General features: G+C 39.8%; 4 protein-coding genes across 4 annotated transcripts; all 4 read right to left on the minus strand.

The window, feature by feature from the left end:
- Positions 1–2730: 2730 nt before the first annotated feature.
- LOC131650813 (mitochondrial Rho GTPase 1-like) lies at positions 2731–3426 on the minus strand. Its single transcript, XM_058920525.1, has 2 exons — positions 3197–3426; positions 2731–2997 (listed from the first exon to the last, which is right to left on the minus strand). The coding sequence occupies exons 1-2, from the start codon at positions 3369–3371 to the stop codon at positions 2918–2920; spliced, it is 255 nt and encodes an 84-aa protein (XP_058776508.1). The 5' UTR covers positions 3372–3426; the 3' UTR covers positions 2731–2917.
- Positions 3427–3602: 176 nt separating this feature from the next.
- On the minus strand, positions 3603–12556 carry LOC131649115 (mitochondrial Rho GTPase 1-like). Its single transcript, XM_058918858.1, has 12 exons — positions 12312–12556; positions 12026–12158; positions 11719–11868; positions 11416–11592; positions 10990–11238; positions 10804–10872; positions 10616–10671; positions 10323–10404; positions 9922–10133; positions 4929–4998; positions 4668–4780; positions 3603–3834 (listed from the first exon to the last, which is right to left on the minus strand). Exons 1-12 carry the CDS (start codon positions 12515–12517, stop codon positions 3603–3605), a joined length of 1749 nt encoding a protein of 582 aa, XP_058774841.1. The 5' UTR covers positions 12518–12556.
- Positions 12557–13078: 522 nt separating this feature from the next.
- Positions 13079–14380, minus strand: LOC131649116 (uncharacterized). Its single transcript, XM_058918859.1, has 2 exons — positions 13732–14380; positions 13079–13656 (listed from the first exon to the last, which is right to left on the minus strand). Exons 1-2 carry the CDS (start codon positions 14378–14380, stop codon positions 13079–13081), a joined length of 1227 nt encoding a protein of 408 aa, XP_058774842.1.
- A 317-nt stretch (positions 14381–14697) lies between these two features.
- On the minus strand, positions 14698–15600 carry LOC131649117 (glutathione S-transferase T3-like). The gene has a single exon (XM_058918860.1). It carries the CDS (start codon positions 15598–15600, stop codon positions 14698–14700), a length of 903 nt encoding a protein of 300 aa, XP_058774843.1.
- Between the last annotated feature and the right edge of the window lie 8453 nt (positions 15601–24053).

The following is a 24053-nucleotide window of genomic DNA, read 5'->3' on the forward strand; positions in this document are numbered from 1 at the left end:
AATAGGTCAACACCCTCAGGAGGTAGCACTAGAGAACCAGCACCATCAGGAGGTCGCACAGGAGATCCAGCATTGGCTGGAGGTGGTATGAGAGGAATAGAAATATCGCGACGACGTCTGTGGGTGGAGGGCGTCTGTGAAGTACCCTCACTATCATCCCGACGCCTCCGGGATAGAGAAGTAGAAGAGGAAGGCGTGTGTCCATTATTTTACGGAGTAGTCTGCACCGTGGCCTCAACTGTCCCCTCTGATGGAACAGAGGTGTCAACTACCTGTGTGACTATCTTGCTCCGTGCACGTCGCACGGATGCATGTTTTGCAACCCTCCTAGATTAAGTCGGTATGTCTCGTCAGCCATAATGCCCTCATTGTATTACAAATAAAGTCGAATTAGATACAATTAACTTATAAAAACAAAAGGAAAAACAAATAAAATAATTTTAACTTCGTAGATGCAAATGTGGAAAGCTTCCGTAGATACAACTATGGAAGCACCCAACATTCTCTAAAACTGGATTTGTTCCGGAGTTGCATCTACATAACTACCTAATGTTTCATTTTTCCGTAGATGCACCTACGAAATATTCTGAAGCTTCAAAACGCAGCAATGACGTCTGTTACTATGCCAACCATCGAAAACCCTTTTTTTGTCGCTTATCTTGCGTTTTACACATCAAAAAATACCTACATTGTCTCTAAACTATGTTTCTAAAACTATATAATGATTTCTACACCTAAAATTGTATTCTAACTCAATTACGGGAAATACTCGAAAATAACTCACAAAGTCGAAAACTTATCGATTGTACTGAGCTTTGAACAACTTGGAGTGTGTTGATCGTTGATGTTGATGTTCTCCGCCGAACTCGAGAAAAAAAATGAAGTTTGGTTGAAGATTGATTTTTGAAGTTGAGAGAGTTTGAGAGAGTAGAGAATATGAAAAATGTGAGAATGAGGGAGGAGAAAAGTCTGGCGCGAGTTTAACATCAAATTGTTCTGGAGGTGCATAACTATAAACATTCTGTAGATGTAGATGCACCTACGGAACAAATCAAGTTTGAGGAAAAAAGTGCGTCCGGAGATACGCCTCCGGAAGCAGGTGCATTTTTTAAAAGGCACGTGGTGTCTAAGAAGCCCAAAGGATGGATTAAGAGTTACTCGAAATATATTGTTGAAATCCCCCGACATCACACTCATTGGTGTTTGAGCTTCTACCCCAATGTCCAGAACAACCAACAAAACACATTGGCATTTCAATAGTCGATGAAGTAAAGCATTTGTTTGAAAACTTCTCAACATCAAGAAATAACTTATGCCATGATTATATATGTCGCAGAAAGCATGCATATACATATACTATTGCATTCTATATAGTTAGAGTAAGGATCGTCTCCATTTCTCAAAAGAAATTGAGATGTCCATTACTATAGTTTTAATGTTTAAAGGCGTAATTAATGTCACAACTTTTAGAAATACGTGTCTATATCTTTTATTTACACTAAAACTATAGTAATGGACTCTCCATTTTTTTTTTTGAAAAATGGGGATGATCTTTACTCATATAGTTACTGCTAATCGATAGCTTGCTGAAATCATAATGCCACGACTTGTCATTCACAACATTAATTATGTACAGAAATATGCAAAGTACAAATATGAATATGATCGTGCAAATGAATGAAATAATGAAAATTCCATGGTTGACTCTTGTAAATCCATTGTTAATGAATCCCAATCATCTTTAGCTGCAACTATAAGACAAAGCACTTGAAAGCCAATGTGTTCTCCATGACCAGCAACTTTTAACAAGAGTTAAGATGATGCTTTTTGTGAAGACTCATCAAACCTAAAATTGAAATTAATGTGAATGTGTTTAAAAACGAAAAAAAGTATATTTTTTATACAAATATTTTAATAAACGGAAAATTTTGTACTGTTGGTGCAAATATGTTTATAGATGAGAAAAGATGCATTGCTGATATGAATATTTTAATAAACAGTAAAAAGTTTATTGTTGCTCCAAATATTTTTTTAAAATGGAAAAAAAATTGAGTATTGATACAAATATTTTTATAAACGAAAAAAAATGTATTGTTGTTACAAATATATTTATAGGAAAAATGTGTATTGTTTATACATATATTTATATCAAAAAAATTTATTGTAGATATAAATATTTTTATAAACGGAAAAAAAATAGTTATTGATACAAATATATTGATAAACGGAAAAAATCATTTCGGTGATGCAAATATTTTTATAAATAAAAAAAATTTATTGTTGATACAAATATTTTTATAAACGAGTGTATTGTTAATACAAATAATTTATAAATGGAAAAAAGACTATCGTTGATACATAAAATTTCATAAACAGAAAAAGTGTATTGTTGATACAATAATTTTTATAAACGAGAAAAACCTACTATTGATAGAATTATTTTTATAAACGGAAAAAATTGTTGAGGCATATTTTTATAATATGTACGTTGTCATAATTTATTAAGTCATATTTCCATCGTATATGAAAATACTAGTTAGATTAATGCATAAAGGTTTGAGCATATTATTTTTCTTTATTATGAATGTTTATGATCTCTAATACAAATTCCAAAACTTATAAATAAGATATCATGACGTCTAATATCTAATATGAGAGCAGACGAAACTCGTGCTCTAGTACAGGTATTTTACTAGTTATTCAATGAAAAAGTGTAATTTGTGACCGACAACAGCTATACACCTTCTCATTTTCCTTTCGGTTTGTTGGTAGTTTGTTTTCTGTATAAATTACAATGACATTACCATTGGGAAACCAAAATGAAAAATCCAAAGGTTTCACAAAGAAATCCCAACTATAATGTCATTCCAAACTCCATACATATTATATACAACCACTAAATATATTGATAGTAAAATCACAAACCCTTTGTCTTTTTATCAGCTGCATTCTTCCTTGCAACACCCATCCCAAAGGCCACGGCTGCTCCAATTCCAACTGCAATATGATATGATAATAAACTCATTAATCAAGAAACAAAAACCACACTTATATTTTCTTGTGATTTATATCAACATTTTTCAGAACTCCAAAACAGAACCCGTCACAAGTTAAATAACAAATCCAAAAGCCAATTGAATATCCAATAATATATTTATAATGAAGAACTAACAAGTAAACTTGACAAGTGATATACCTGAAAATAACATAAGAGATCGATCTAAGAATGGGTGGTATTGCTTGCGAGTTTTTCCATCTTCGGTTTTTGGAATGCTTAAATGAGGGTGCTCGGCAGCAATTACAATTTGGCGATATATATTGTTGAAATCCCCCGACATCACACTGATTTGTGCTTGAGCTTCTACTTCCATGTCCTGTCCAACCTACAAAACACAATGGCATTTCAGTAGTCGAAGAAGTAAAGCATTTGCTTGTAAACTTCTCAGCATCAAGAAAGAATAGATGTCTTTATTATATATGCCGTGGAAAGCATGCATATACACATACTACTACATGCTATATAGCTACTGCTAACAAGAAACTGGATGAAATCAAAATGCCATGATTTGTCATTCACCACATTAAATATCTATTTATTTAACTCATCCAACAATTATGTACAGAAATAAGCAAAGTACAATTATGAATATGATCATGCAAATGAATGAAATGATGAAAAATACCGCCGTTGCCTCTTGAATAGCCATTGTTAATGAATCTTGGTCATCTTTAGTTGCAACTATAAGACATGGCACTTGAAAGCCAGTGCGTTCTCCATGACCTGCAACTTTTAACAAGAGTTCAGATGATTCTTTCCATGAAGACTCATCAAACCTAAAATTAAAATTTAGTCAGTTAAGCATTATACGGCCAACATTTTTCCAAGTACTTGGTATAAGTTCCCAACAATCTAAACCATACTAACATGGAACTATAGTTAACTCATAACTCATAAGACCATAGATGAGTTATAAATTTGAACATAATCAATATATGCAAACACATAATGACTTATAAATCATATTCTTAAGTTGCTTGAAGCATATGTTTGTACTCCTTTTGATTTCAATCACACAACAAAAGTAACCACAACAAAGAAGTCTTATCCCGCCAAGGGGAGTCTGATTTCAATTATAAACCAAAAAAACATTAAGTGCTCTAAAATATAAGTAAATCTAATCACTTTCACACTAGTTGATTGGTGTCATCCCTAATTAATAAAACTTTTATTTTTGAATTACCCTTTTGTTCTTGTGGTACATGTTCCCATGAAGGGCAACGTAGGAAATACAATTAACTTTTTTATGGCATTAAGAAAATTCATTAGAGTTAACTAAAATTATTAATTAGTGTAAAATTAGGTATTTTTGTTTTATAACAAGGACTAGAGGGAGTAACTTACTATTGAGAGTTCGAAAAAACAACATAGAATTTGTGGCTTTTAGCATATATAAGTTGTTTTAGGAAGTTCATCCAAAAGCACATTTGAGCTTCTCTAAATGCTTTTGATTTCAGATGTTGAAAAGCTGCTTATGAGCCAAAAATATTCGGAAACAAGGGCAATAAGTAATAAGTTAATACTGAAACCTATCATTATAATAACAAAAAAAAGTAATACATGATTTCTATCATATGCTAGTATTATGAACTTTAATATAAAGTGTCACCTATCATGAACAAAAACTGCAATGTCACATGAGGCCAAAGACTTCTTGTTGGCCAGCAATTTTGTGACTCCACTTTCAGAAATCTCTCTCATCACAAGATATTTTTTGTTTTCCTACAAACAAGATGATAAACCTTGAAATGGAATATACAAATGACGATATGTACAAAATGAATACATCAAGACTTTGGCGTGGGAAAAGATGAAAGATTCTTTGTCACTGTAAGAAGCTATTATCAAATGTCAATCAAGTATCAATTACCCTAGAAATGTCAATAACATGTACAGCATAACGATCCTCGTCGGTTGAATTGACAGCTTCAATATAGGGTCTGCATTATGAATTCAGCAACCAATAGATGACACTCAATAATTAAATTTGTGGTACTAGGAACCTCAAGGTAATTACTAAAGTGTTGGAACTAAGGTTGTTTTTATGTGTAGGACAAGTGTTTAGAAATATTGGAGGCTTGAATAAAAACTTGATAGGTAGGAAAATTCTTTATGGAAGAGAGAACTTTGTATTTTTCTTGATGCAAATGTGTAGGATTACATCTCTATTTATAGTACTCTAAGGAGAACTCTAGACTCACTAATTCTAGAGAGTTCTCTATCCTAGAAATTCAAAGAGTATTCTAGAGAATATTACAATATTAAGAAATATCTAGACTCTCCAAATAATACAAGAATTCTCTAGAAACTTTATCCAAAATTACTTAAGCCCAAAATAACTAAGCCCAAGAATACCACTAATAATTAGGCCCAAATCAAGTTTATATTTCAACATCCCCCCTTAAACTTGATTTGTGACTCCAAGCATACTCCTTAGCTTCACGAAAGTTTCCAACTTGAGTGGCTTGGTGAAAATGTCGGCAGCTTGATCTTGAGACATCACATACTTCAACTTCACCTCTTTTCTCTCAATGCATTCTCTTATGAAGTGGTAACGTGTGTCGATGTGCTTACTTCTTTCATGGAATACGGGATTCTTTGCTAAAGCAAGTGCTGATTTATTGTCAACACATATTTCCATAGGATCTTTTTGTGGCATCTTTAACTCCTTCAACAAGTTCCTTAGCCAAACTGCATGACAAACACATGATGTGGCAGCGACATACTCGGCTTCACAAGTTGATAATGTGACTATAGGTTGCTTCTTTGACATCCAAGTGAAAGCAGTATCTCCCATAAAGAACACAAAACCAGTAGTGCTCTTTCTATCATCCAAGTCTCCACTCCAATCACTATCACTATAACCAACAATGTCATAATTGTTAGAAGAGTAATAGTGCAAGCCAAAGTTTGTTGTACCTTTGATGTATCGAAGAATTCTCTTTGCCGCCTTGAAGTGAGTTGTTGTTGGAGCTTCCATGTAGCGACTTACGACTCCTACGGCATAGAGAATATCCGGCCTTGTACATGTCAAGTAACGTAAACTTCCAACCAAACCTTTGTAAAGAGTTGGATCCACGATGTCTCCATTTTCATGCTTGCTCAGCTTGCTTCCACATTCCATCGGGGTGCCTACTGGATTGGCGTCATCCATCTTGAATTTCTTAAGTACTTCTTTGGCATAACCTTCTTGGGTGATGAAAATTCCTTTGTCTCCTTGCTTTACTTCGATGCCAAGATAATATGCCATGAGCCCCAAATCTGTCATCTCAAATTCATTTGCCATGTCTTTCTTGAACTCTTCAAACATGCTCGGATTGTTCCCTGTGAAAATCAAGTCATCTACATACAAGCACACAATCAAAATATCTCCACTTTGCGCTTTGATATAAAGTGCATGCTCATATGGACACTTGATGAAGTTCTTGTCTTGAAAGTACTTGTCGATTCGAACATTCCAAGCTCTTGGTGCTTGCTTGAGACCGTACAATGCCTTCTTCAACTTCAAGACTTTTTCTTCTTGCCCTTTTACTTCATAACCCAATGGTTGCTCGATATAAACTTCTTCTTCGAGGAAACCATTCAAGAAGGCCGACTTCACATCCATTTGATAGATCTTCCATTTATTTTGGGCCGCCAAAGAAATGATCAGTCTAATAGTTTCAAGACGAGCAACGGGAGCAAATACCTCATCATAGTCAATTCCTTGTCTTTGACTATATCCTTTCGCCACCAATCTTGCTTTATATCTCTCCACGTCTCCTTTTGCATTCTTCTTCGCCTTGTACACCCATCTTACTCCGATTGCTTTGTGTCCTCGTGGAAGCGTAGTAAGTTCCCACGTATCGTTCTTCGTGATTGACTTGATTTCTTCGTCCATGGCATCTCTCCACTTTATGTTTTCCGCCGCTTCTTGGTAGCTTAGAGGCTCACAATCACCAAAAAGACAAAAGAGGTTAATGTCGTTTAGGTTTTCGGTTACCTCATAAAGCTCTTCAATGCTTCTTAGTCGCGGTGTCCTCTCACTTGAGCTTGTTTCTTCCAACCTTGGTGTCGGTGAGGTCGGTGGTGTAAGATGTTCCTCTATCATTGGTTGTTCAATTTCTTCTTCTTCTTCTTCAAAGTAAGGAAGAAAATCATACCTTTCTTCTTGAACACTCCAATCCCAACAATCTTCTTCATCGAACTCCACGTCGCGACTTATGACGATCTTTCCACTACTTGGATTATAAAGCTTGTATCCTTTGGAACTTGAGTCGTAACCTACGAACACATATTTCTCACTTTTATCATCGAGCTTTGTTCTTCTTTCGTCTGGAACATGGGTATATGCAATACTTCCAAACACTTTGAGGTGAGATATCCCTGGCTTCCTTCCACTCCATGCTTCTTGTGGTGTCTTCTCATGCACACTTCTTGTTGGGGAGCGATTTGTCAAGTATACCGCACATGCCACTGCTTCGGCCCAAAACTCCTTCGGCATCTTCTTGCTCTTGAGCATGCTTCGCACCATGTTAAGTATGGTTCGGTTCTTTCTCTCTGCTACTCCATTTTGTTGTGGCGATCTTGGCACAGTCAGAGGACGACGTATTCCATGGTCTTCACAATATTTGTTGAACTTATTTGAAGTGAACTCTCCTCCTCGATCAGATCTCATGGCCTTAATGGAAAGACCACTTTCTTTCTCCACAAGGGCTTTGAACTTCTTAAAGTTTTCAAACACTTCTGACTTCTCCTTCAAGAAGTAAACCCATGTTTTTCTGGAATAATCATCAATAAATAGGAGAAAGTACTTACTCTTTCCAAATGAGTTGGGTTTGATTGGTCCACAAACATCTGTGTGTATGAGCTCTAGCGGCTTTGTGGCTCTTGATGTTGATTCCTTTGGAAAGCTTTTTCGGAATTGCTTCCCAATTAGACATCCTTCGCAGAGTTGGTCTGGGTGGTTGATGTTAGGCAAGCCTCTCACCATCTCCTTCTTTGCCAAACGTTCTAGGCCATCGAAGTTGAGATGCCCAAATCGTAGATGCCATAGCCACGAGGAATCGGTATAGCACGCCTTGAGACACTTTGCCACATCATTTTGAATGTTCAAGAGGAACATTCTATTCTTTGACATAGGCACCTTAGCAATCAAGTTATGTCTACAATCTCTTAAGAAAAGACTATGTTCTTTCAAGTGGATGTCATAGCCTTTCTCTAATAATTGTCCCAAGCTCAAAATATTATTCTTCATGTTAGGGACATAGTAGACATTGGATATGAACTGATGACTACCATTCTTCAAGCGTATGAGAATTTTACCTTTTCCTTTGACCGGTATCTTCGAGTTATCTCCAAATGAGACATCGCCAGTTGCCGCTTCATTGATCTCTACAAACATGCTTCGATCGCCGCACATGTGATTGCTTGCACCAGTGTCGAGGTACCACTTGTTTCTTTTCTCTTCAACTTGGTTTTGACATGCGAGTAACAAAGTTTCTTCTTCTCCACCTTTTTCTTCTACGAAGTTAGCTTTCTCTTCAACCTTCTTCAAGAATCTACACTCGGATGCATAATGACCAATCTTGTTGCAGTTGAAGCACTTGATTTGTGATTTTTCGTACCTCGACCATGAATTTCCTCTTCCACGACCTCTTGTCGCTTGTGGATTCCAACTTCTTTCTCCATTGTTGAAGTTGTTAGAGTAGTTGTTGTAACCTCCTCTTCCTTCTCCTCCACGTCCGCGTCCACGTCCACGATCTTGGCCACGTCCTCGTCCTCTTTGGCTCTTGTAGTTTACATAGTTTGCTTCCTTTATGTCGAGTTGTAGTAGTTGCTCTATAGCCTCCTTTTGTTTAGTTTTTCTCTTTTGTTTTTCTTCATATGCTTGTAAGGAACCCATGAGTTGCTCAATGGTCATGGTCTTTAAATCCTTATTTTCTTCAATGTTGGTAACAATGAAGTCAAAACTTGGATTTAAAGTGCGAAGTATTTTCTCCATGACTTTCACATCATCAACATCTTCACCATTTCTTTTAAGTTGATTGACTACGGCCAATACTCGAGAAAAATAATCAGAAATTGACTCGGACTCCTCCATAAACAAACGTTCAAAATCACCTCTAAGAGTTTGAAGACGAATCTTTTTTACCTGCTCAACTCCTTTGTTGCAAGTTTGAAGCTTGTCCCATGCTTCTTTGGCCGTCGTTGCGTTGGATATCTTCTCAAAAGTATCTTCATCCACCGATTGATAAATGAGAAAGAGAGCTTTCTTGTCTCTCTTTCTTGACTCCTTCAATGTATCTTTCGCACTTTGGCTTAACGAGGCTTCGTCTTGCTCCTTGAAGCCTTTCTCAACGACATCCCACACATCTTGAGATCCTAGTAGCGCCTTCATCTTGATACTCCAATTATCATAGTTGTTCTTTGTGAGCATCGGCATTTGAAAAGGGAAACCTCCATTCGCCATCTTTTGAGGACCTTGAAGCTCTGGTACCACTTTGTTGGAACTAAGGTTGTTTTTATGTGTAGGACAAGTGTTTAGAAATATTGGAGGCTTGAATAAAAACTTGATAGGTAGGAAAATTCTTTATGGAAGAGAGAACTTTGTATTTTTCTTGATGCAAATGTGTAGGATTACATCTCTATTTATAGTACTCTAAGGAGAACTCTAGACTCACTAATTCTAGAGAGTTCTCTATCCTAGAAATTCAAAGAGTATTCTAGAGAATATTACAATATTAAGAAATATCTAGACTCTCCAAATAATACAAGAATTCTCTAGAAACTTTATCCAAAATTACTTAAGCCCAAAATAACTAAGCCCAAGAATACCACTAATAATTAGGCCCAAATCAAGTTTATATTTCAACATAAAGTACCTTCCAATGGAAGAATTCAATAATGCAGATTTTCCAGTCTGCATAGGCCCAAAAACGAAGCACTGCAGTACATTTCTTTCTGAATGTTGTTTTTGGCGATCCTCGTGTCGCCTTCTAGTGACCCGGAGAGCAGATGATGGATCACCAGGATAACCAATGTATACCAAGTTCTCCATACTAAAGGTTGGGTTTAGAAGTGTCATGAGTGCCCACTGTCCAGAAAACATATAATATATAACATACAATCACACATTATGTAATACTAAGGCAACCTTGATTCTCAAAATACTTTTTTAAATTGAGTGATAAACTATCCATAGAAGCCCACCACTTTTCTACAAACATTGCTCAGTAAAATATAAGCGAGAGGGACTAGAGACAAAGATAAAAGAATTGTGTACCTCTGACAAAAATGAATCAACTGATATTCCTCCACATGCATTCCTTCCTAAAGCATCCTTGTATGGATTTTCAATCCAGGGACTGCAATTAAAAATCATAAAATATCAAATAACATTGCCAAGAGTCCTAATTGACGTTCAGACTCGGGAAAGACTTATACATATAAAAAATGTTATAGCTGGACTTTGTAAAAACAATGAAAGATTAAAGCCACAAGTGTATACCACATCTTTAAAGCATGTATGTACATTTAAAAAACTGCACAACATAAGAAAGATTGCAATCAATCTACCTTTCAGGAGCTGTAGAAAACAATTCTTCAAGTTCCGAGGGCTGCAGCACTTTATCCTGGAGGAAGGAAGAGATATGATTAATTTGAACATTGTATAACGATAAAGCCAGTTTAGAAAAGCCCAAAAATGATTGGGGAGCTGCATGAAAAAGTAAAATTGTTCAGGGTCATTTGTGCAAATGACATACAGAGTCACCATCAAATTCATCAAAGATTGTCTTCAAGAAATCAATTGCTTTATTTGTCAATTCAACACTCTGTAGACATTAAATCCAATAAGAATAGAATAAGATAAGTTTCCTATGGTCAACAAATTGAATACAAACAGGTATAACATATATAGAACACAGTATACAAGGCCACAAAAAAAACACCTGATCAGGTGCATGTTTCAAAGGTGGAATTAAATCATCAGCAAGCTTCATATCATTGTTATATCCAAACTTTCTTAGCACGGTCCATATTGTCTCAAGAGGCCCTTTTTCCACGAAAAGGGTATGAAGACATAGAAATCCTGCCAAAGTAAGTCCACGTTCATCCACACCTTTAGACAAAAATGTATTCGCAACCGTCTTTACATCCGAAATTTCCCGTGGTTGAAAAGGAGCATTGAAACATTTAACCTGTGGAAAGTTTAGTTAGATTTTTCAGTTTTCACAAATCCTATACACGGGTTAACCTACCATAACACGATGTGAACAAGCTTATATTCAAGCTATACGGTGTCAGACTATTATACTTGGGTAATAAAAAAGCAACCCACCATTTCCACATTTAGTATGAGAAGAAAATACTAAAACCTGGAAATCATTCAGTTCAACATCACTAAGGGCACCATCTTTGTCATGGTCACATAGGATAAAAACCCGCTTCAAAGCCCGTATACATCGAGGTTTTAGAGTCTTTGACTCCTTGTCATATAAAGGATTTGTGGGATAAAGAGCCGCCTTTTGTGCCAAGAAGAAAACTTCAAAGACCTTCAACAAAGAAATTTAATTACAATTGCATAAAACAAAATCCAAATATAATTAGTGTAGCACCTTTAAATTAAGATTTTAAAAAAAACAAAGCAATTGGATTGCAATAGTATAAATAAAACATACTTGGAAACATCCTAATACTGAACACTCAATGTATGCTTCAATCTCGCAGAACTGCTGCATTAACGGTGACATTGCCTCTTCTAGGCTCACCTCCTGATTTTGATCTTGTAGATCAAACTTACAACCAGCCACTATAACAGGAACTTTGACCTGGTCATGAAGTTCAAATATCCATGTCAAGTATACATTCTCTAAAAATGAAAATGCACACATATCATGTGAATTTGATTTCGATGAAGTGTACGATTAACATATGCATATAACTAGATGTTTTTACTTGTTACACAAGAAAAAGAGAAATCAAAACCTCTAAATTGCGAAGACGAGGGAGCCAAACTGCGCGTATATTTTCAAATGTCTCAGGCCGATCACATGCATAAGTTAGGATAACTACGTCAGCGCGCTGTAGTTCTCCATCAACTCTGTCACTGTCCTTAGTACTGCAACAAACACAATGGGGAAGGTATTCAAACTAGGGTTCAATACAATAGCAAATATAAAAACAAGAGTAATGAAATCGCACTTCAGGAAGAGATTGCAAATTTCAAAACGTGATTACTTAAATAAGGAATGAAACTTGGTAAGAACGTTACCGGGAAGAGGTGTCGATGATTTGTACAGGTACACCATCACAGAACGGAGGCAATACGGGGGTGGCTTTGTTCGGGAATTTATAGCCGGCGGCATGAATGAGGCTGGATTTGCCGGTTTGACGGTCTCCTGCAACAACAATGCGAACGACGGCATAACCGCGTCCTTTGACAGAATTAGAGTGAGTCTGAGGTCTCAGTCCCGGCATGGATGCAGCAAGAAGAAAACCTAAAATCAAAATGCGCGGAATGAGTGAGGGAGGGAGTGAGGTGAAATTGAGTCGGAGTGAAAAGAGTAGCCTCCAAGGAATTAATACAAACCCAACTCTAACGGTGTCGTGTGTCAACCAACACAATAGGCATACTTTTAAAATTTAAAAATAAAATCCAAATTTAGTCAAAAAAAAAAAAAATCCAAATATTTTACTTTACTTAGAGCATCTCCAACCGTAAACCTATTTTTGGGTTCCTTGTGGGACCTATTAAGCCACGTCAGCTTGAAGCAACTCAACTAATTTTTATCTCCAATGCTGCAACTCTGAAGAACCCATATTGGGTCCCACAATTTTACTTTATTTATTAATATTTTATTCATATTAAATTTTATAATAATTAAAATAATAATTTTAATTATTTAAATTAAAATTGATATAAAATAAATAAAATTCAAATTGAACTTATAATTTAAAATGATAATTAATATTAATCTCAAATACATGACATATAATTAAAAACAATAAAAATAAATAACATCACATAATAAATTAAACTTAAACTTCATCATCTACATGTCCAAAACGTTCCCAAATATACTCGACTAAATTTCCTTGAAGTTGACGATGAACTTGTTTTTCTCGAATACTTGCTCTTCTTTGTAGTCTTGTTGCAAGATTCGGATGAGGACCGCTAAATGTTTCGGTTGTTGAGTTGTTGTCATCCACATTATCATAAGAGTAATCAAAATTACCTCCATATGTATGTCGTTCGTCTTCAACAATCATGTTGTGCAATATGATGCATGCATATATGGTATGCTTGAGGGTGTCCATGTGCCAAGCACGTGCTGGGCCACGTATAATTGCAAATCGAGATTGAAGCACTCCAAATGCCCGCTCCACATCTTTTCTAGCTGATTCTTGATGTTGAGCAAATAACTTTTTCTTTTCTCTCTGTGGCATTGAAATGGTTTTGACAAATGTAGCCCACTCAGGATATATACCATCTGCTAAATAATACCCCATATTATATGGTGTCCCAATGATTGTATATTGCACATTGGGAGCATGTCCTTCCAAAATATCGTTAAACACATTAGATTGGTTTAACACATTATTGTCATTGTTTGAACCTGCAATACCAAAAAAAGCATGTCAAATCCATAAGTCTTGTGATGCCACTGCTTCAAGCATGATTATGGGCTTACCATGATCACCTCGACAAAATTGTCCTTTCCATGCAACAGGACAATTTTTCCATTCCCAATGCATACAATCAATAGAACCCAACATACCTGGAAAGCCACGTGACTCTCCCATTTGTAAAAGATGTTCAACATCAGTGTTGTTAGGCTTTCCCAAATACTCAGCCCCAAATACAGCATTCACGCCCTGAACGAATCTTTGTAAGCACTCAATTGAAGTGCTTTCACCGATTCGAACATACTCGTCTACAATGTCAGCAGCAGACCCATACGCCAACATACGAATAGCAGATGTACATTTCTGCAATGGTGAAAGACCCATTTTACCAGTTGCATCGACCCTCATTTGGAAATATTCATCATGATTTTCAAGGGCATCTACAATTCGAAGAAATACATGCCTATGCATTCTGAACCTTCTTCGGAATTGAACATCTGTGTATACTGGATTTTCCGAGAAGTAGTCATTGAACAATCGATTATGCCCTTCTTCACGACCTCGATCTATCGTTGTTCTTTTCTTTGGCCTAGAGGAACTTCCAGATTGAAGTTCATTCTGAAGCTCTTGTTCTTCATCACTGTCGTCCATAAATTCTTCTTCAACCAACTCCCAAAATTCTTGATCGTAATTATCTGAATCGTCTGAATCCATTTTAGTAAATAATGAGAGAAGAATAAGATGAGAATGAGAAAATAATGACATAAGTGGTAGTATATATAATAGTTTGAATAACGGCTAGTTTGAATAACGGCTAGTTTGAATAACGGCTAGTTTGAATAACATAATATTTATTATAATTTAAAGTGGTACTAATGACCATGTTACATAGGTGTTGATAAATTAAAGTGGTACTAATGACCATGTTACATAGGTGTTGATAAATTAAAGTGGTACTAATTACCATTTTACATAGGTGTTGATAAATTAAAGTGGTACTAATGACCATGTTACATGGGTGTAGATACTAACTACATTCCATATTTTTTTTTCATCTTATTACAATATTTTTCATGAATATCTCGTTGACTATCGCTCATAGTAGAAGTGTCTTTCATCATTAGTTGCACTACCTTTAATTCTATCTCGTCCTCCTTACTTTGCGCTAGTCTTTCCATTAACATTGCTCTTTTATTCCTTACATCTTGCGTTTCATTTGGAATTTCCTTTGCCTTACCCTTCCTTTTTGCTGCTTTTTGTCCCATTGGATGCTCCATTGGTGATGATGAGTTAAACTCATAACTTGAAGGTGTATTTGGGTTCTCCAATGATGCCTCACTAGCATAAGTCTTTGTTATTTTTGAAGAACTTTCAATCGATTCTCCCATCCATTTAGGTTCATCTTTTAACAATCTCCATGCATACTCAAGGTTGAATGTTGTACCTTGATCCTGAGCAAAAAATGCATTTGCAGCGGCCATGACATCGTTCTCCGATGTCCCACTTTTCTTTCCATTAACAGCTTGTTTGTAACACCCAACAAATTTTTGAACCAAGCCATTTATTCGATGCCATCGACATTTTAATTGTCCCTTTAACTTTTCCCGCGATTCCCCACGATACTGGTTATAATTGGCAGCGACTCTTACCCAAAAACTCTCAGCCTTTTGATCAACTCCCACAATTGGATCCTTTGAAACATTGAGCCATGATTGGATAAGTAGTATATCCTCATCCCTTGCAAATTGCTCTCGAGATTTTTTTTTAACAACAACCCTTTCTTCTTTTTCAGTACCAACTTGAGTAGAAAATGGTGGAACTTGAGTAGAAAATGGTGGCATCGGTGGAATTTGAGAATTTTGAGGATTAGGATTTTGATAATTTTGCATGAAATTGAACATAGCTTGTTGATAATGAAAATGATTAGGATCCATTTGACCTAAACAATTGTAATTTGAAGTAAAAAAAATGAAAATTTGAATTAAAATGATGAAATTGTGAGCGAGAAAATTGAAATTGAAGAGAAAATATAAGTGTTGGTAAAATTTGTGTTGGTTAATTTTTTTCACAAAACTATATTTATAACTAAAAAATAACTAAAAAAAAAAAGAAAAAAAAAAAAGAAACTAGCCGTTGGTAACGGCTACTTTTATTATTAAAATAAAAAAAAATTGAAGAACCGTTGCTTGTTTATACACTGATGGCCTGGTGGAGCTCCAAAGCAAAGAAAAAGTGGACCCCAAATCATTGCCATGCTGGCAAACTCTCATGAGGAACCACCGCTGGAGGTGGTCTTAATCATCACGGGCGTCCAAGTGGCTGTTGCTCGTTTTTTTAATCCACAAACATATGAAATAATAAGATATTATTTAAAACTCACGTGATGCGCAGTTGACCTAAATATATTATTGTCATTGTATAAAATATTTTAAATTTTCAAATATTATTATTGTTCTGGATTGGGCCGAGCAGGCCCAGCTCTTCTTGCCAGCCGAGCAGGCCCAATACGTTTGAGCTCATTTCCTTGATTACCGTTACGAATCAGTCAAGCATGAAGACCACGTGTAACGCTTCAGCGAAGGATCCGGTCAACCTCCTCCGAATCCTACGCCACGCTCACCCAGAACGTGAGTCACCTGCTGACTCAGCCCTAGCAGAGGGTGTTTTGGCAGTTTCCTAGCACGTGGGCCTCCAACTGGATTTGGCCCAATTAGGAAACCTTGGCCCAGTGCTGGGGGCTATAAATACCCTCTTTCACTAGAGGGTCAGGTATTCATTCTCTACTTCTTAAACCATCGCTCTCTCTGATAGCTTCTGACTTTGGCATCGGAGAACCTTGCAGGTACCCCCCACCTTGTTCATCAAGCCAGATCCAGCTGCCGTGACGATCCATTCTTATCGGGTTAGATCAGTGGCGCCGACTGTGGGGATCCTGCTTCCCCATCTTTTCTTTCTTCCAAGAAACTTAGAGATCAAAGTTCAATCCATTCCACGATCATCATGGCCGGCAACAACAATGACAACCAGCAGAACAGCGACCAGTTCAGCATTGAACGACTGATCCAAGAAACCGCTGCTGGCAACCAGTCTCGCCCTCATCGTGACGGGTGGCCCCAGCCGACAAAGAACGGACAAGCAGTTCTCGTCGGACAATCCAAACCCAATGATGGAAGACCACCTTCAAGAGACGGTCAGACGGCCACTCTGTCGACCCAAAGCTCCAAACAGTTCGAGGACCTGGGAGCCGATGCAGATTCCGCCCGGGTCGAAATCCCGATCCCCGAGAACGTTGACCCGGTCACAGTCGCACTGCTCAGCACAGTCAACCAGACCAACACCCTGTTGTTCGAACAGAACAAAAGGATAATAGCTACATTGGAAAAGAAACACCGCTCCAGGTCGCTTCCGAAGAGGCGTCACCTCCACCGCTCCTCCTCCAGCTCTCGCTCCCCTCCCAGGAGGAGACGTCGCAACCGGTCCTACAGCCCGTCCCCTAGGCGAGGCAGTCTGTCTCCCGGGTACAGGCGTGACCTATCCGATTCTGAAAGTCCCCGAGGACGGAAACAGAATCGTGGTTCAGCTTCAAAGAAGACCTCTGCTTCAAATCACAAAGATCTATCACCGAAGAAGAAGCCCGCCTCCCCTCACAAAGGACGCGAGGAAACTCTCAAGAAAACTAGAAAACCTTCCAAGCCAAGACACTCCCCGAAACATCCTCGTCACCACCACTACACTCCTTCGCCTCCTGAGAGTGACGAGGAGAGACAGAACCCTTTCTCTAAGGAAATTGTAAGGGCAAGGATCCCCAAGGGAATGGAAAAACCGCCGGTGATGGACCTCTACGACGGGACCACCGATCCCGAAGACCACATCCTCAGTGTCGAGACCATGCTCGACTACCACCCTGTCAGCGGCGCCATCAAATGTCGCATCTTCCCCACGACTCTGAGGGGAGGAGCGATGACTTGGTACAAGAATTTGCCAAGGAACTCGGTTCGCTCCTGGGCCGAATTCAAAGACAAATTCTCCCACCACTTCACCGCATCTCGTCGGCATCCAAAGACAGAGGCCTCTCTAGAAGCTATAATACAGGAGCCGACCGAGCCACTCCGAGCTTTTTTGGACCCGTTCAACCGCAAAGCAGTTCAGGTTCCCACAACCGAAGAAATGAAGCTATATCTGCTCGATAAAGGACTCCAACCTGGCAGCGACTTCCACAAAGCTGTCGGCATCGAGAAGCCGCGAACTCTGGAAGAACTTCTCATCAAAGCTCAAGCGTACATCACTTACGAGGAGAGGGCCAATCCTCCTCAAATTGAGAAGAGCTCCAAGCGCGACGACACGCCTCCTCAGCGTGGAGGAGAAAAAAGAAGGGAGGAAAGGTCCCGCGACAGCAAAGAAAATCGAGGCCCGTCTGGGCGCTTCACTGAATATACCCCTCTCACAGCTCCCCGCGAGCGCATCTAGACTGAATGCAAAAGCACCGAATTCAAAGACGCCGGAGTCCGTGTTCCGAAACCAGGGGCCCCGAGGCCAAGAGCAGACAAATCCAAATGGTGCAAGTACCACAAATCTCATGGGCATTTGACCGAAGATTGTGTCCACCTAAAAGACGCGATCGAAACACTCATCAAGGAAGGACGCCTCTCCAAATACACAAAGAGAGGTGATGCTCCTCGAAAAGATAATAGGAGATCAGAAAAATCTGGCGAGGACAAATCCCCTGACCAAGGGCCATTCCAGATCGCCCTCTCCATAAGCAGGCCGGAAGACTTCATTCTCTCTCCGGGAGTAACCTCGACATATAGCCACTGGGAAAACTTCCCCACATCAATGGTCATCTCAAATGGGGCCATCTCCCGCCAGCTGTCTGTCGGTTCGGTAAAAAGAAAGTTCGACGAGCTCATCGACAGCAACGCCGACATCGGCCCTACCCTAAGGAGATTCAAAGGCAGGTCCGAACCGATCACCTTTTACCTCGAGGAACTGCCCGGAGGATCACCTAAAGCCAATATTCCCCTACTCATCCGAGCAAAAATGGCGAACTTCGATGTCCGTCGGGTCCTGGTCGATGCAGGCAGCTCATGCGACATAATGTACTCGCATCTGTTCAAGACACTCCAGCTCGATGACTCCCATCTGACTCCGTACGTGGGAGCCGATCTTCAGGGTTTCAAAGTCTCTACCTCCAAGCCTTGGGGATATGTCGAACTCCTGGTGACAACCGGCGAGGAAGAAACCGCCAGGGTTATCAAGACTTAATTCCTCGTCGTCCACTGTGAGTCTCTTTACAACTGCATACTGGAAAGGCCCGCTATCGCCGAGCTCACAGCAGTCCCATCCACCGCCCACCTGCTGATAAAATACTACACAAAAAGGGGCAGAGTGGCCACGATCAGGGGCGATATCGAGGCAGCGAGGAGGTGCTTCGATGCGGCAGTCAAAGAATACCAATCCGTGAACAAACAGCCAAAGACCTCCAGCAGTGCCGAAGAAGGGGAGCGGAGTAACAAGCCAGACGTGAACTCCATCGACCTGGATGCACGTTTTTCCGAGGAAGAACTGAAGCACGCCTCCGAGGACCCAGCAGCAGTGAAAGGGAAGTCTGCCTACCCCGTCCGCCCAATTCCTGACGGTGACTTCGAGCTCATCACCTTGGGGGACGACCCCAACAAAAAGGTCAAGATCGGAGCGGGGATCCCAGAGATCGCGAAGAAACAGCTGCAAGCTTGCCTCCGCCAGAATGCCGATCTCTTCGCCTGGAGCGCCGCCGAGATGCCCGGACTCGACCCCGAGGTCGCATGTCATCACCTTAGTATTAATCCTGCCACTAGGGCCGTAGCTCAACGTAGGAGAAGTATTCAACTTGGCCAAGTATTCAACTTGGCTCTCAAACATTGTACTCGTTAAGAAAAGTAATGGAAAATGGAGAATGTGCGTTGATTACACTGATCTCAATAGGGCATGCCCTAAAGATGCTTATCCCTTACCTAATATTGATAAATTGGTCGACAACTCGGCTGGTTATAAACTTTTATCTTTTATGGATGCATATTCAGGATATAATCAAATACCCATGGCGAGGAGCGACAGGAAGCACACGGCCTTCATGACTGAATCAGGCAACTACTACTATAACGTAATGCCACTCGGACTCAAGAACGTCGGGACAACCTACCAGCGAATGATGAATACGGTTTTCCGAGGAGAAATTGGAGACACTCTCGAGGTCTACATGGACGACATGATCGTCAAATATCGAGAAGAGATAACTCACACCGACGACCTCAAACGAGTATTCGCTCGAGCAAGGTAATGCAGGATGAGGTTCAACCCCGAAAAATGCACTTTCGGTGTAAGAGCCGGGAAGTTCCTCGGCTTCTACCTGACTGAACGGGGCATCAAAGCCAACCCAGACAAATGTCGAGCATTCTCCAGCCTCCCCATCCCGAACAACAAAAAATCAATCCAAATCGTGAACGGCATGCTCACCGCACTATCCCGCTTCGTCGCGAAATCCGCTCACCACGCCCTCCCGTTTTTCAAACTTCTGCGCAAAGAGGCAACTTTTGAGTGGACTGACGAATGCGAGAACGCCTTGTCCCACCTCAAACAAGTAATTTCACAGCCGCCTGTCCTAAGCCGACCAGACGTCAGAGAAACGCTCTACCTTTATCTAGCCTTGTCTGCCGAGGCCGTGAGCTCGGCACTCATACGAGAAACGAGCGAAGGACAGAAACCCGTGTACTTCACAAGCAAAGCCCTCCAAGGACCCGAAGTGAGATACCAGCAAATAGAAAAAGTAGCCCTCTCGCTTGTCATCGCGGCGAGACGACTACGATATTATTTCCTCGCGCACACCATTATCGTAAGAAACAACCAGCTCATCAAGCAACTACTAGACCGTCCAGATATGGCCGATAGAATGCTGAAATGGTCCCTCGAGCTGTCCGAGTTCGACATCCAATACGAAAGCAAAAAGGCCCTGAAAGCACAGGTCCTAGCCGATTTCGTCGCCGAGATGACGATCCCCGGGTCTCTAACATCTGCCAACGACGAATGGACGATCTTCGTCGATAGAGCATCCAACTCGTCAGGAAGCGGGGCAGGCATCATCCTCGAAAACAACGAAGGCATCCTCATAGAAGTTTTGCTCATCCCGTCGTTCCAAACGTCTAACAACCAGGCCGAATACAAAGCACTCTTGGCAGGAATCCGCCTCGCCGAAGACCTAGGAGCACGGATTGTCACCATCTACACTGACTCCCAGCTCGTCGCTTCCCAAATAAATGGTGATTATCAAGCCAAAAAAGAACTCCTAATCGAATACTTGGCCATGGTCAAGGAGAAAATAAAAAGCTTTGCTCAAGCCAAGGTCGAACATGTCCCTCGCCAGCACAACGCGCGGGCAGACATCCTTTCCAAGTTGGCAAGCACCAGGAAGAAGGGGAGTAACCGATCCTTAATTCAAGAAACGCTCCCCCGACCAAGTGTACAAACGGCCACCCGCCCACCAACGGTCAACGCCATCGGAGAAGCCCATTGCTGGATGACCCCTGTGTACAACTTCCTAACGAAAAACGAACTCCCGTCCGACAAAAAAGAGGCCGCGATAGTCAAACGAAGGTCTTGCTCTTACGTGGTGATCGAAGACAAACAATACCGAAGGGGATTCTCCATCCCCTTGCTTAAATGTCTCGACTCCGCACAAGCCCTCGAGGTCCTACAAGATATTCATGAGGGCATAAACGCACACCACCCCGGCGGACGCTCGCTAGCCCGAAAAGCTCTCCGAGCGGGATACTATTGGTCGACGATGCAACAAGACGCCAAGGACCACGTCCAAAAATGCGATAAATGCCAGCGCCACGCCGACATGCACCTCGCGCCCCCGAACGAGCTGAAAATGTTATCGTCACCCTGGCCCTTATTTTTATGCCAAATTATCAAAATGAGTTTTTGTTGTCCCTAAAGTTGATTATCTAGGTAACATTATTTCAAGTGAAGATGTAACCCCAGATCCGGCTAAAACTCAAGCTATACTAGATTGGCCACGACCTCGTTCACTCACGACGCTCAAGGGTATTTTAGGCCTCACCGGCTTTTATCGACGATTTGTTTGTTATTACGCCTCTCTCGCTGCTCCCCTCACCAATTTATGGCGTTCCACTAAGTTACATTGGAATACAGGAGTTGATACAACTTTTACAACATTAAAAAGAAAAATGACGGAAACTCCTGTTATGTGCCTTCCTGGTTTCTCCCAAACCTTTGTGCTTAAAACTGATGTCTCTGCAGTTGCTGTAGGAGCAGTCTTATCTCAACAATGGCACCCAATAGCCTTTTTCAACAAGAAGTTGTGCAGGCGTCTTCAAGCATCTTCCGTTTATGTTCGCGATATGTATGCCATTATCGAAGATTTCAAAAAATGGAGACAATATTTCTACAGATAAAAAAGTACCAAAAATCTTCTAGTTCAGACTATTCAATCACCGAAATAGCAAAAGTGGGTTGCTAAGTTACATGGCTTTAATTTTGACATCTATTACAAACCTGGAAAAGCCAACCAAGTTGTCGATGCACTTAGCCAAATCCAGAATGAACTAAAAGATATCAAAGAATTTGTCAAAGGGTGCACCATATTCCAACAAAACAAATATATGCCTAAGAAAAAACATGGACTTCTACAACCGAGTGAGAGTTGGTTGAAGCTCTAAGTGACCCCCTTCTGGTGTGTTATGGTATTTTGTGATGATTTTCTCCTGAAGGTCATTTGTTTGAGGTATAAAGTTTAGTCTTTGTAATACAATAGTCCATCTTTGATCCAAAAGCTGAGCATGAGAGGATGATCCATTTGAATATTTTATATGAGTTGTTTCCCTTATGAGTCTGAATGGTAGTATTTTTTACTTGTTGCACATGGCGAGGAGCAGGTGAAGAGATGGACTACATAATGGATTCATCATCATCATTCTGGATTCGGTTAAGTGCATCGACAACTTGGTTGGCTTTTCCAGGTTAGTAATAGATGTCAAAATGAAAGCCATGTAACTTAGCAGCCCATTTTTGCTATTTCGGTGATTGAATAGTTTAAACTAGAATATTTTTGGTACTTTTTTATCTGTAGAAATATTGTCTCCATTTTTTGAAATCTTCGATAATGGCATACATATCGCGAACATAAACGGAAGATGCTTGAAGACGCCTGCACAACTTGTTGAAAAAGGCTATTGGGTGATCTTGTTGAGATAAGACTGCTCCTACAGCAACTGTAGAGGCATCAGTTTCAAGCACAAAGGTTTGGGAGAAATCAGGAAGGCACGTAATAGGAGTTTCCTTCATTTTTCTTTTTAATGTTGTAAAAGTTGTATCAGCTTCTGTATTCCAATGTAACTTAGTGGAACGCAATAAATCGGTGAGGGGAGCAGCGAGAGAGGCGTAATAACGAACAAATCATCGATAAAAGTTGGTGAGGCCTAAAAAACCACTGGCCGTCCTGAGTGAACGAGGTCGTGGCAATCTAGTATAGCTTGAATTTTAGCCGGATCTTGGGTTACATCTTCACTTGAAATAATGTGACCTAGATAATCAACTTTAGGGATTTTGATAATTTGGCATAAAATAGTTAGATAAAAGTAACTTTAAAATCAACTGTAAATGACGTGCATGGTCATAATTATAGAACTATATATGAGAATGTCATCAAAAAAACCAGAAAAAACTGTCTTAAGTAAGGGCGTGTCAAACCATTCATGGTCGATTGAAAAGAGCCAGTAATAGTTATGTCCTTGTTGTTATAAGAGAGAGAAATTTTTGGGATAGAAAAGTCAACCATGAGGGGAACTAGAGTTCTCAACCATTTCATTCCAAGTACCACATCAGCTCCTTCAATAAGAAGTAAGTGAAAAGGAATTCTAAACAGATTATGTTGTAAGGTAATTGGGACTTGAGGGCAGAGGCCAGAACAAATTAATTTGGCACCATTTCCAACCATGACAGAGAAATTGGAATTTAGGGTGGAATGAAGCTTGATATGTTGGGCTATGCGAGGTTGTCATATATTGTGTGTACTGCCTATGTCAATCAGAACCGTAACTGTGAAACCATTAATTAACCTGTTGAATTTGAGAGTCTTAGGGGAAAATGTCCTATGGCAGCTTAGGGGAAAATTAAAAGTAGTTCTCATCCGTTTCTGTAGGCAAAACAGTTTCTTCTACAGATTCATGAGTGTCGGGTAAGGATGATTCCTGATTGTCAACCAATAATAAGAGAAACTTACTAGCTGAACATTTATGGCCTAGGTCAAATTTCTCATCACAATTAAAGTACAACCCTTGGTTGTGACGCTCTTGGAGTTGGATATTGGTGAGGCGTAGAATAGGGATTT

This window comes from Vicia villosa, linkage group LG2, assembly GCF_029867415.1.
Source record: "Vicia villosa cultivar HV-30 ecotype Madison, WI linkage group LG2, Vvil1.0, whole genome shotgun sequence".
Taxonomy (NCBI): Eukaryota; Viridiplantae; Streptophyta; class Magnoliopsida; order Fabales; family Fabaceae; genus Vicia; species Vicia villosa.

Coding starts and splice junctions, on each gene's coding strand:
- LOC131650813 (XM_058920525.1), bottom strand. CDS start 3,371: ATGGAAGTAGAAGCTCAAGCACAAATCAGTGTGATGTCGGGGGATTTC. Junction 2,998..3,196: donor ATCTCTTATGTTATTTTCAG/GTATATCACTTG, acceptor ATCATATTGCAG/TTGGAATTGGAGCAGCCGTG.
- LOC131649115 (XM_058918858.1), bottom strand. CDS start 12,517: ATGCCGGGACTGAGACCTCAGACTCACTCTAATTCTGTCAAAGGACGC. Junction 10,873..10,989: donor TGAAACATGCACCTGATCAG/GTGTTTTTTTTG, acceptor TAATGTCTACAG/AGTGTTGAATTGACAAATAA. Junction 3,835..4,667: donor GCAGTTTTTGTTCATGATAG/GTGACACTTTAT, acceptor TTTTAATTTTAG/GTTTGATGAGTCTTCATGGA.
- LOC131649116 (XM_058918859.1), bottom strand. CDS start 14,380: ATGGATTCAGACGATTCAGATAATTACGATCAAGAATTTTGGGAGTTG. Junction 13,657..13,731: donor ATTTTGTCGAGGTGATCATG/GTAAGCCCATAA, acceptor TTGGTATTGCAG/GTTCAAACAATGACAATAAT.
- LOC131649117 (XM_058918860.1), bottom strand. CDS start 15,600: ATGGATCCTAATCATTTTCATTATCAACAAGCTATGTTCAATTTCATG.